Source organism: Lates calcarifer, linkage group LG12 (assembly GCF_001640805.2).
Source record: "Lates calcarifer isolate ASB-BC8 linkage group LG12, TLL_Latcal_v3, whole genome shotgun sequence".
NCBI lineage: Eukaryota > Metazoa > Chordata > Actinopteri > Centropomidae > Lates > Lates calcarifer.
In genome coordinates this window covers 14,674,651-14,687,284 of record NC_066844.1, presented here as the reverse complement: position 1 = coordinate 14,687,284, position 12,634 = coordinate 14,674,651, and the positions used below count along the sequence as shown (strand labels likewise).

General features: G+C 44.0%; 1 protein-coding gene across 1 annotated transcript in view; it reads left to right on the top strand.

The window, feature by feature from the left end:
• Positions 1–12,634, top strand: part of arhgap46a (Rho GTPase activating protein 46a) — a 32,278-nt gene that overhangs the window by 578 nt on the left and 19,066 nt on the right. Inside the window, 2 exon segments of the mRNA XM_018680016.2 lie at positions 11,181–11,598; positions 11,600–11,688. Coding sequence (XP_018535532.1) covers positions 11,181–11,598; positions 11,600–11,688 — 507 coding nt within the window.

Below are 12,634 nucleotides of genomic sequence, written 5' to 3'. Positions count from 1 at the left end.
TAAGTTTGTGAAAATTAAATATATAATAGAGTACATTCAGCACAATCAATAAAGTAGTGGAAAGGGTTTTTTAAAAACTGAAATTCAAATTGTGTTTTGCTGTTGGTGTAGCTATTTTATTTGCGGCACGTAAACGTTAGTCAATTACAAGTTCCATTAACTATTTTGTGGTTTGCTAGCACGCAACTGAAATATACTAAAGAAGTTTGGTACATAAAGTTGAATGTTTTGCCTTAATTTACTGTTTGTAGTAGAGTTAAAGCTGTTGTGGAGACTAAACCTACTTTCCCCGTTTTTCCAGCCTCATCTTTTGATTTTTTTTTTTTTTTTTTCCTAAATTGGTCCACACATTGGCTGAGCTAATTTAAGTCTTTGCTGTGGTTAAAAGACCAATAACCTAAACGGAAGGCAAATGTTCCAGAGCCAATTTGTTTCTCCCATTTTTACTGGTGGAAGGTAACTGGAGCTCGTGGCTTCAGCTACTGGTTTGATCTGCACATGCTGGATTTTTTTTCAGCATCTGCTGTGACTGCAGATGTGCATTAAAACTTTGTTTAGCTTTCATTGGCTGCTGGAAACAGATGGTTTTCTTTAGTCCACAAAGTCTATTTAAAGCTACTGAGATGTATAGAATAAGCTACATTGCTTCCTTTGAAAATTTCCCTACAACTGTGTTGATATACATATTTCAGATTGTGGCTTTTTAGTGCTGTGACTTATAGTTGAGACTTGATGGCTTAATGACTGAAACTGAAGTTATGAGAGTCTTTGATGTTTCAGTATTTCCCCTCCTGTGTGTGCACCTCCTGTTGAATACTGTGCCATGTACAATTGTCTTGCAAACAAGCTGCCCAGTCAGATGTCATTTATATAGCCTGAAGCTGTCAGTTTGGCACCCTGCGCTAACCTGACTTCCTGGGTGCGGCAGTTTCACTGTCTACTTGCCCAGCCAGAGCTCATCTGATGAGTGTCTGTAGCATTTGTGTGGGGTTGGTTTCTTGGTTCCAGCAAACGTGTTAACTTTTCTATTTGTCCAGCACTACATCTTTGTCTATCACAACGTCTGTATCCGTGTACTACATCACAGCCAGAGAAGGCAGGATGGTGGGACAAGACAGTGGTCTATTAGGTATTTCTGCCTCATAAAACTTGTATTTTATTCATTTGGGCTTGTCAGTGTGTGGAGATGAATCTACAATAGGATGTTGTCTCACTGTCACACCGATCGCTCACAACAGCATGCAGACATAAGAGAACAAACAATACATCCCTCCAACAAGATGAATCAAAATTGGTTCTTTTGACAAAGACAAGGCAGGATGTCCATCCTACAGAGGAACTGACAATGACCTGTTTGTTTGCCTGTTGAGAGGAAGCGATTTCGAAGCCCCCGTGATAATGTCTTGTTATGGGTTGTGATATGTTTATATTACATTAACCCTGATTTGATGTTTTGTGTTTGGGTGAGTTCTTGTCAGACTCTTTATTTCGAATCATATTTTCCAGTTTTCATCCTCTTCTTTCCTGTTTTCTGTACTGTATTCCTGGTCACATCCCTGTGGATCAGTGCTCTCAAATGCTTCACTCTCACTTCATCTGACTGCCACAATGACACTGTAATGAGGTTAAGGTGATTTGGCCAAACACATTTATCTGTACCTGCACAACTGACTGAAACTTTGAACCTTCCCGCTGTGGGGATTTATGGCAGCTTTAACTTCCTGGCCCACACCTCGTTGAATCTGACGCTTAGAGTGCTGATCATCACATATGAGCATTACAGAGGATAATAACATGTAGGATGGTACAAGGAAGGATAGGCTGTAAGGATGAATGAGTCATCTGCTTAGAGAGAGTTGGACAAGTCTGTATAATTGTAGTGAGCTGTCACAGTTCAAAACCTGGCCATTACACACTCACACATTACACACAGAAATGGAACATGGAAACAATGGGGATGAAATGCAGGGAAAGGCAACCAAGAAATTAAATGCTTTAGCCTGTGAAATTCACCATCATATTTGTCTCCTTTCCAGCATGTCCCAAAACTCTGTTGTTATTAGTAAAATATTAATCTGTCCCTACACTGCCCTGCGATGGCCTCTTAGATTAGAATCCACCCCCACTACCCCCCCATAGCCTGCACAGACCCACGTTAACATCTTCATCAGGCTGTTCTGCATTTCTAATCCTGGGGCGCCTGCTGTCTGCACCTTCGCTTCCTCTAGAGGACAATCCGGACATGTCTCTCCCGTGTGGCTCACACACACCCCACCCACCCCCTACCCCCATCCCTGTAACTGTGCTTTGGGATTACACTGTGGCCTCATTTGTCATGTCAGCAGGGAAGGATTCGGGGGTTACATGCTACTGGTGGTAGGCTAGCAGGTCAGATACTGCTGGAAAAGTTTGTTTTTGGCAGCACATGAATGGCAGAGATTGAATGCTTGAGTTTATTTTGAAAAGGCAATGCAGAACATGTCATCTTAACACGTATGACTCTCAATTATATTACAAAATAAAGTTTGGGCAAAGAACGTCTAGGGTTATTAAGCACAATTACACCCTAATAGGTTCATTCATTTCTCTTGTTTGGACAAGTGACCCCATTGTTCCCGCTCGACAGCTGGTGTACTGGACAGAAAGGCCGGCCTGTATGTGGTAAACACCCTGATCCTGTCGTCGGCCTCTCTTGCACATGTTCACTCTCGTCCTGAGTCTTTTCTGACCTGAAAAGTCCCCACATGCTCTTCAACTAAGGGCAAGGGGTGGATTTTAGGAAGGACAGGGACTTCTGTTTGGTCAGGCCTACTCCTATAAAAGGGAATTTATTGACCCTGTTGCTGAGTAGTGTCTCAGACAGGCGGTGACTGTTCAGCAGTAAGAGGGCCGGAAGTTCCCAGCAAGCTGCAGGATTCGTGGGAGAAGGCAGGATGGTGGGACAAGACAATACTCTCCTTACAGAAATCACAGAGCGCTGCTTCTCTGCGGTTAGTTTGTAGGCGGATTACAGCGAGGGTGTCTGAAGTAACATTCAAGATTGCCAACACAAAAATGTTCTCCTGGAACCAGTGGCGAGGTAGGCACTATTATCTAGCATCTCATGAAGAATCAGTTTGTTGCAGTGGGGGTGAACGTTTTGGCAGCTACATGGAGTGAATTCACTTAGGCCATGTAAAATTGCTAGTTGGAAAGCAGTATGGGAAAGACTGGCCTCGCTGAAGGTGGCTGAGTGAGCGACCTTGTGAGATCCGGTCTAATCTAGTGCCCACGGAGAAGAGAAACTGTCTCTAGTTCTGGATTAAGGCAGCTGTTGAAGGAGGTCACCCCAGACCTTGTATACATGTCCCAGGCTCCTCCCTGGCCTGTCTCTGATTGGCTGAGCTCCACCATGTGGAGGCAACACAGAGTTCTCCCTGAATGAAAGCTGCCTGTTGATCTAACAATAGTCTGCATTGTTCTGTACCATCATAAGCTTCAGAAAAGGGTGCATTTCACAGGCTTTGTAATGCATATGGCCGTGAGTCATCACAGGACATTCTTGTCAACTAGGTAACCATGTGTTTTTTTTTACGATTCCCACAGAGTCCACAGACTTATGTAGAATAAGAAACTGTGGACAACTGGAACAGAAAGGAATATTTTTTATCATATTGCTGTGTTCACGTGCTTATCTCACAATACAAGATGTTAACACAGTGTTTTGAATTATTTTGTGCTCAAGACTGTACAAGTTTTCTTTGTGCAGAAAGCATTAAAATGCGAAAAGTTCACTGTGCATTTTTTTTTTTCACAATAGACCCCATGTACCTTGCATATAGAACACAGGCCCAACTGGACCATCTGGTTCATGCGGTTTAAGGTGTGTGCGGACATTGTAGTGACTCAGAGCTGCCAATCATGCTGTTCTCAGATGATACTAGACAAGATGAGAGAGTTCACTAGAAATACATTTACTTATCTTCATTGAATGATAACAATATTTCCTTGTTGTAGATCTCCTGAAGGGGAATTATTGTGCATGAGTTTATGTAAATTAGCAGAAAGACAGTTCTGGCTTCAAAGCTGGTAAATCTGTTGCTGGATTTTCTTCATCCTTACGACTGCAGCAAGACAGAAACTGCAATACTTTCACATATGTGCACAGTCATGGGACTGAGCAGTCTGTTTACTGTTTTTTCAGTTCACCGCTGTCTTAACCAAACCGTCACACCCATTATCAACAGCTTGTTAGCGTCTTATCCTTGCAGGCCTTTTGGAGGTGAATCAGGTGACAGGGTGAGCTCCGGAGCTTTGCCCCCTCTGTTCATCTTTATCCGTCCATCCCAGCCTTGTTCTCTCTGCCAGGCATGTGGCTGCCCGGCTGTTTGGTCTTAAAGTGCTTTACCTCTCTTCCCCTCCTTGGCAACCTGCCGTTCTGGTGCCTGGGTCAGCTCACATGAGTCCAGCCCTATCGTGCCTGATGTGTCTCGCTGTGAAAGACGACCCCTGGATTCGTTTGCCAATGTCAGCATGCGACGAGTGAGGAATGGACACTGACAACTGCTGCTCAGAGGTGGAGGGGGAGGAGGGGTGTAGTAGAGGGGAAAGGTATAAACCTGTTGCCATGTCTTCATTAATGTGGTTCAGTTTGAAAACTTGAATGATGTGTCCAAAGTTAGTCTTTTCTACCCACATTAAAAAATGCAAAAATCTAATTTCTGCCAGTTCCACCTCTCTCCATGATAACAAATTTTGCTTCAACATATCCAATCGCACAAGCTCAGTGTTGTCATTGATTCTGTTGTCAGAAGATATTTTTTTAGTACACCATAAATGCTGCCGGCTAAAAGGCTAAATTTGATTCCTGTGTTGAGACTTTTGGAGACTGATGTCTTAACAACACAAATAAAATATGTCCGCGAGAACAGTGTTGTGTGATTGGATGTAAGGAAACACAAAAAAAGCCATCACAGTGTCAGTGAGGAGAGATGGTGAACTTCTAAGAGTATTTCAATGATTTAAGTAAACTGTTGACAATCGCGTGTTTGTGTTTTCAAAAGCGTCCATTTTTCCTGACCACAATACAGCTGGAGCCTGCTGTTTAATTTCAAGATTGTTCAACAACAATTTTAAAGCTCAGTTGTTTGTGGTGGGAAATGGTTTAGTGTTTGATGAACAGCCAAAACGGAGAGGAAAAAAAAAACATGTGTTTTCAAATATATTTGGTGAGTAAGTAGGCTGTTGAAAGTTCCATCCGTAGGACAGATGTGTGAATGGTCATCCATTCCAGGTCTCATCAATCATCCCGAATTCTTGTCCTTAGATTCACACCCCTTTTTTTTGGTGCTATGGAGGTAATAGAAAGATAAACAGACCTGCAGAAATCCTAACAAGGAGCAAAAGAGTAAACAGCCTGAGCTGTGTGCTGCCCTGTGGGCTTGGTTTACAAAGCTCATCACTGTTAAAGTCAGAGAACAAGATAAGTATACAGCATCCTAACCCCTAGCATTAACTTTATGAGGGTTTCTTTGGGGACGAATGCCAGGTCGCCTCTCAGAACTCCATTACTCTATAACAGACTGAGCAGTCTTTATGCTGGTTTGTTTGTTGTTAAATTAAATGCAACACAGACACATGCACGCACGCACTCACAGCCCAATTGTGCCGAGAGTTTGACTGACCTCTAACCCTGGTAACACAGCAGAAACGGGAGGTGTTCAACAAAAGGGCTAAAGAATGTGTGTATGACAGGTGCAGGGTTTTTTTTCCTGTCATCTGAAACATGTGCACTATCCCCTCTCCCTCTGATTGTTCTGGATGCCTGGGTGGAGTGTAGGAGCCTGCACACACATCCTGAAACAGAAACCGCTCGTATACACCTCGTCCCAGCTCTGCCTCCAGTAGAGACATTTTGGTTCGATGGACACATGTAATTTTTTAAAGGCTGATTTATGGACAAGAGCCTTCCTCAAACTTGATTCATGTCTTCGCTATCAACAACTGCTGGTAATGGAAAAATGTAGACCAAGCTGACCCATCAGTTTTTGTTATGTTCCACAGACCCAATATGTTATGTAGATTTTCTGGCGGTGTATGTCAGCTATGTCAGGACCATAATGTCACTGCAAAGCACCTGCACACACACCCTTAATTTAACCATTTTTAATAAAAACCAGCCTGAAAATATGTTTGCAGAAAACTATCATTTTGAAGTAAGAAAATCCTAATATTGGTTTTTTTTTTATGTGGGCCCCTCACTCAGACCAGTCTTGTCTTTGCAGTGCTGCTGATGGCATTACACACGCTAGAGCTGCTGCCCTCTTCACTCAAGTGAAGGGGACCGTGGCCACAGCGCTTAGTGTGCCAGGTTTACGGTTACTGTCTTCGTTAGTCACAGCTACCGGAGCTGCTGCCAAGCACTCAGTAGTCGCTGCGGGTCCCTGCTCTTGTTTTACAATATTTAGATAAGCAGGTTGCCTAGCAGCCATGCTGAATAGACTTTGTACATGGTTTATACATAATCAAACAGAAGTCTGCTTTGGCAGATCACTCCTTGTATTATATTGAAGTTCAGGCCCTTACTTGTCTCTGTGAGAGCATATTACCAGTTATTTCTCTTTGTTGCTACGTTTTTAATAGTTTTGTACCTGTCCAGATAGGTGAGTTAACATTCCTTCATCTTCTGTGAGTGATGACTTATTTTAAGGTTAGTATCTGAGGAGAAAGATTGTTTTATTCTAATAGGAAATAGCAGTTGTGTAAATATATTAGCCTGGGTGGACTTTGGCACTTGTTGCTGTGCCTGGTGAACAGAGAGCTAAGGTTTCCTAGATGAATGGCAGGCCCTGTGTGAGAACTCAGCCCGCCGTAGTCCACAAGGGACGGTCACAAGCAACAGCTCAGAATAGTCTGTTGTTGGAAAAGGTTAGAGGTTACCTTACAAGAGTACTAAGTGGTAAATGGGAGTTTAACTGGCTCGCTGGTTTTGTCTATTTATCTCAAATTTATGGACAACTGAATGCAGTAATACCCCCCATTTGGCTCAGTTTCTGAAGGTGTCTTATCTGTCTATCAGAAATGCCACAATGGTACTGAAGCATAAAGCTGTATTTCAGCCTTTACTACATTATCTGATGAAACACTGCTGCTATAGTTGAGTCAAACTCTATGCTACACAGAGAAAACAATATATATACTCTGTGTATAGTTTATCTTTTTGACAAAATCAACAACCCCACTGGTTTTTGAGTTTGTGTGAAATCCAAAGCTGGACAATGACACATGGCTGCATGTTGGCCTATTTCTAGTGAATGTATTGTCCAGTCCTCTGTGTTTACCGTTGCTGGGAAAAGTGCCATTTACACTTTGGCGTTGGCTCCGAACAATGGGGCAGATTCCATGAGCTATATTCTGTTGTTTCCCTCACTCTGGGAAACCGCTCTCAGTTCTAGTTATTTTTGGAGCGGACTGTTAATTGTGGATGGTAGATGAAGTATTTCTCCTTCAGAAGGAGACCTCTGGCACCTTGGGACTGGGAGTAACAAGATAGTTAAGGTGTGCTTGTGTGCACGTCTTTGTGTTGATGTATGTGCATGTGTCTGGCCTCTACATCTCAGTTGTGGCTTCTGTTTGCGCTGATTTTTTTCTTACAATTTGAAAAGCTTTATTTTTAGTCACTGTGGAATAACCATAGTATTCTGAAGTGTCCCCTTGACCCAAATGGGAGACAAAGACCCTGTGTGTCATGGCAGAGTAGCAAGTGTGTTATTATTATACACAAGAGTAAAGAGGACATTGGATTTCATACTTATGTTTCCAAATATTTCACAGCTGTTTGACACAGTACTGTCTGATATCGCCAGGTGAATGTTGTGGGGAGAGTTCAATTAAACAATGTAGGTTAGATGAAACACTAAAGGAAATTCTCAGTGAGGAACTCTGCTGGAAAAATAGGTTCCACAAAAGGAAAAAAAGTATCAGTTATATTCATGAAAGTGTCACCTTAAAGTTACAACTCATGAAAATATTTCTGGTGGAATTTGTAAAATCCAACTAATCTCCAGTCCAATTCCTCCATGTTCATGTGTTTATTGAAGGCAGTGATGGACCACACAACTGCCTAACATGGGTCTCTGGATCTAATTAGATTGAGTTTCCCTGGAGGTAAATCAGGTGCTGTGTCCTTCAGTCATAAGACCTTGTGTGTAATAAGTTAATTTTAGATCAATATTAAACATTTCTGTCGGAGTTAAACATCGCGGAGCTGGTGCTGACTGCATTCCAAACCATTTATGAGCATTTGCAGCATGAGGCAGACTGCCTCGGTTGTTTGGAGTGCTGCACTATACTTTTGTGTCTGCTTGTTGAGTCAGGGAATGGCCTAAAGCTGAGTAGGCTGAAGTTCATTTGCAGACAGTAAATTTTCATCAGAAATGTATAACAACTAGGATCCTGCTCAGTAAAAAAAATCTCATGATACCATTTCAGGCAATGGAATCACTTTTATCTAATTTTGATGGTCAAGTCAATGTAATTATTGTGGGGAATAAATAGATAAAATCTCATTATATGTAGAGAAAAGGTGTTTTAGCCTCAGTCCTGCAGAAGACAAGTTCCATTGTCTTAGACAAACCCATGTAATGGACATCTCTCACATGTTGTTTGAGTACTCCTCAAAAGTGATGTTCCAGGAATTTCAGAACCTGACCACCGGTCTGTCTTCCTGCTTATCTGGTAGTGTCAACAGAACACAGCAGGTTTGCTCTCAGCTCTAACTGCTGTATATTTACCCAGAGGGAACAGTCCTTATGCAACCACTACACCCCGTGCTGCTAAACTCGTCAGCTACGGCCTCCACAGTTGACCCTCAAACCCTGGTTTCCTGTCGGGGGACACCATGCAGCATGTTTAAGTCTGAGCTGGTTTTCTCAGTGTCATTGCTGCTGTGGAATTATGATACTTAAAATAAAGCCCAGAGACCGCTTTCTTACACTCCATGTTCGCAAGGGATTGGTTTATTTGGATTCAGATACTAACACTGCATTTATGGAGAATGATGACAAACACAGAACTGAATTACAAGGAAGGCAGCCTGAAGAGATCAGTTTCTCAGTGTGGGAAGGCCTCTTTTGGATGCCGGGAGCAGTAAAAGGATTAAGGCTGTGGTATGTGTGGGGTGGTATTGACTGTTTGGCCTGTGCTTTGAATGCCCCATTATTTGCTACACTTCCCACCCATTAAGTGTTGCAGGATCTAATCAGTCTAAAAGTCATCTTCTGATAGTTGGGCCTCATTGAGGGACCTCTCTCTTTGTCAGTTGTCAGACTGTAAACTGCTACACTGAATCCAAGCCCTTCAACACAAACATTCACGCTAATATTTTCTGACATTTTTTTCCCCCCAAAATTTCCCCTCTCATCTTTCTGTCATCTCAGGTGGGTTAAAAACACAGTATAAAAAACACCATACATGTTGAGTCCACTAAGGTCAGGACTGCTTGCCTGGTGTGAGGGACTGGACCAGATGGCTTCCCAGCATAGAGCAGTAAGACACATGGGTAGACAGTATGTGGAAAGTTCCTATATCCTCTCCATGCTTTTTCTATGGCTGTTAAATCAACCTATGGGAACCCCGGGGCTGGCGCTGGCACCACATAAAAGAGGTACTGATTAATACTAAATGCATGATGAACAGGTATGCCAAAATTACTCAAGGCTTTGCAGTTAAAACGGAGAACAGCTGTTCTTCCCAGTGAGTTGTAGCCAACAGTGACATTGTAACCCTGCCAGACCTGACTGGCACCACACTCCTCTGTGTCTATTTCTGAGGCCGGGGGGTGCACACAGGGTTGGTTTGGAAGGCACATGAGAGAACGAATATGGGTATTTGCTGGACACTGTAGGCACTCTTATCCATGCTAAGCTTCATGTCCCTTCAGATCATCACAGGTAGCCTGGATTGCAGGCTCAGAGTACAAACAACCATGACAGGGAGAAGAAAAAGCTTTTTCTGTCTTGAGAAAGCTGGGAAAAGATCCAAACCAATGGCAGATTCTTGTGACACTAATTCCTTCCCACTGGCACTTTTCTCTCGTTGATGCTAGGCTAGAGTTGGGTGGGATACTGAGGAAGAGAAAGGACCAGGCCTTGCCAGGACCCTCAAGTGGTCGTTACGAGAGAATAAAAGGGTGCGTTGTGATTTACTGGATATTTCGAGTCCTTCCTTTGGCTCTGATCTAGATGTCTACTGTGATGCTCAGCCTGGGGAAAGGACTCTAGCTGGCTGTTTGCAGCGTTCCCACATGGATTTGCTGTCACAGTTTAGGCCTGCATTAGGGAACTAGATCAAAGGAGACATAATGGAGCCCACTAAAGTGTAGCGTGACCTAAATAAACCAGCAAACTGCAGTCCTTGCTTATTTGTCAGATGTATTTATTGACTCTGATTTTACGTAGGTAGCTACAGCATATACTGTAATATGGGATTATATAATTCAATTACAATATGCCACACACTTCGTTTAACACAGATAGACTGCCCTATAATTTCTCTTAAATTCAGTTCATGGTCTAATTGTGTGTAATTGGTTGTCCCTCTTTTCTGTGCCATTTTGCCTGCGTACTTTCCTGCTGGGTTGTCAACTGGGCTGTCTTTTTCTGTTTCTCTCTCTTTTTTTGTACCTCCCCTCTCCACTGTCTCTTTTTTTATTGTCTATGAGTGTTGTGCTGAGCTGGCTGCTGTAACCCTGTGATTGTAGCTAAGCTTTGTGGTTTTTGCGTTAGTAGCACTCAGAGCGTATGGTTCTCTTTGGGCCCTGCTGACTCCATGCCTGGTGTCTCACTGAGTGTGTCCACCTGTCTCCTTATTCAAGGAGCACACATACACGCCATCACTCCTGCCGCTCCATTGCCTACCAAAGAGATGACATCACTTCTAACACACACACACACACACACACACATACAGATGGATACATGTAGGGGACACAAACATTGGCACTCTCTCCATATGGGCAAGTGGGTATTTTTGAGCTTTTCCGTCCATCAAACAGTGTGAGTTGTTTACTGCTTGTCGAGTTGATTAGTAGTCAGGCGTGACCGTGGCCTCTAGCGCATCATTGTATCCCGATGGTGAAGAATCTGTTGCCATTTTCAGCTTCAAACAGCACTTTACCCTTTGTCTTGTTTCTTCTCATTCAGCTCTGATTGGGTGGAGATCCTGGAGCCACGCTCCCGTGAGCGTATGTATGTGAACTTGACCACTGGTGAGTGCGGCTGGGATCCCCCTTCAGGCGTTCCTGTCCGCCAAGCAGACGGCAACCAGTGGTGGGAGCTGTTTGACCCCCACAGTGGCCGCTTCTACTACTACAACTCTACCGGCCGTCGCACAGTCTGGCATCGACCCCAGGGAGCCGATATAGTTCCCCTCTCCCAGCTCCAGGCCATGAAGCGATGCAGTGAGGCCAAACGAACTGGAGGAGGCGTGGAAAGGCACCACCATGGGACCACGGGGAGTATCAGCAGTGTAGGAAGCCAGGGGCGTTGTACCCCCCTGCCTGAGCAGGACGGAGACAACCCTATACCCAGAGCCTTGGAGACCAATGAGGAGACTGCCAACCCCGGAGATGGACCCCGCAGTGGACAGCAGATCGCAGGGAGATGGAAGCAGCAATGAACACAGCACAGATGGCAGCAAAGACCCACAGAGGTAAGCCTGACCAAACCCTCAGTAGCCTCTACAGTAAGTCTGGAAAGAGAATTGTGTTTAATCATTAGCGGCTCATATTACCAGGCGAAAAAGTGGGGAAATGTGATAGTCATCGCAGCATGTGGTATAGTGAGTTGTAATGACTTTCAAATACTTCTGCTATGAGAACTCGCAGGACTATTTTGACTTTTGACCACTGAGCTGAACTCAAACTGCTTTTTTATTTTCATTCTCACTTATCTGAACATTCCATATGTCCTGTGTTTCCATACTATTGCCTGTGAACCGTGCTCAGCCATTTCACTAAATCGCTACCAAATGGGGAGAGTGGTCAGTTATATTACAGAGCACGACATTCCCCCCCCCCCCGCACGCTAGGGTTACTGGTGCAGAACGGCCCCTAACAGTAACTCATTCAGAGACCCCATCATGTGCTCGGCGTTGTGGCCTTGTCCAAACCACCGTTTCTTCCCTCCGAGCCAGATTCCAGACATGCCACTTCTGTTTCCCCTGGCACAGTGCCACTGAGGCCGTCTTAGTGTCCTTCTGTGTGCTCACCACCAACCTGCTCCGCTTTGCTCCAATGCTCATTTCATTTTCCTAAAACAAATCTAGGCCCCAGGCCATCAAACACTGTAACACCTCTTATGGGTGAGAGCTTAAGTGTGCATGCATGAGAGGCATGTGAGAGTGTTGTCTGTGGTTAATAACAAGCAGATCCTTTACATTCCAGCTGCCTATAAATAAGGCAAACCCTGCTGGTTTTTCGGAGACTCTGCCATAGTGACTCTGGCTCTCCGGTTCCTCCTGCCTCTTCTTGTACCTCACCTTGGCCATTAGGAGGTCTCTCCTCTGACCCCTCGATCCTTTGGGATTACGTAAAGGTGGAGGGGGAACTAATTGCTCAGCCACGGTTGTTGACTGCCACTAGTGGAGCCCTGTTGCA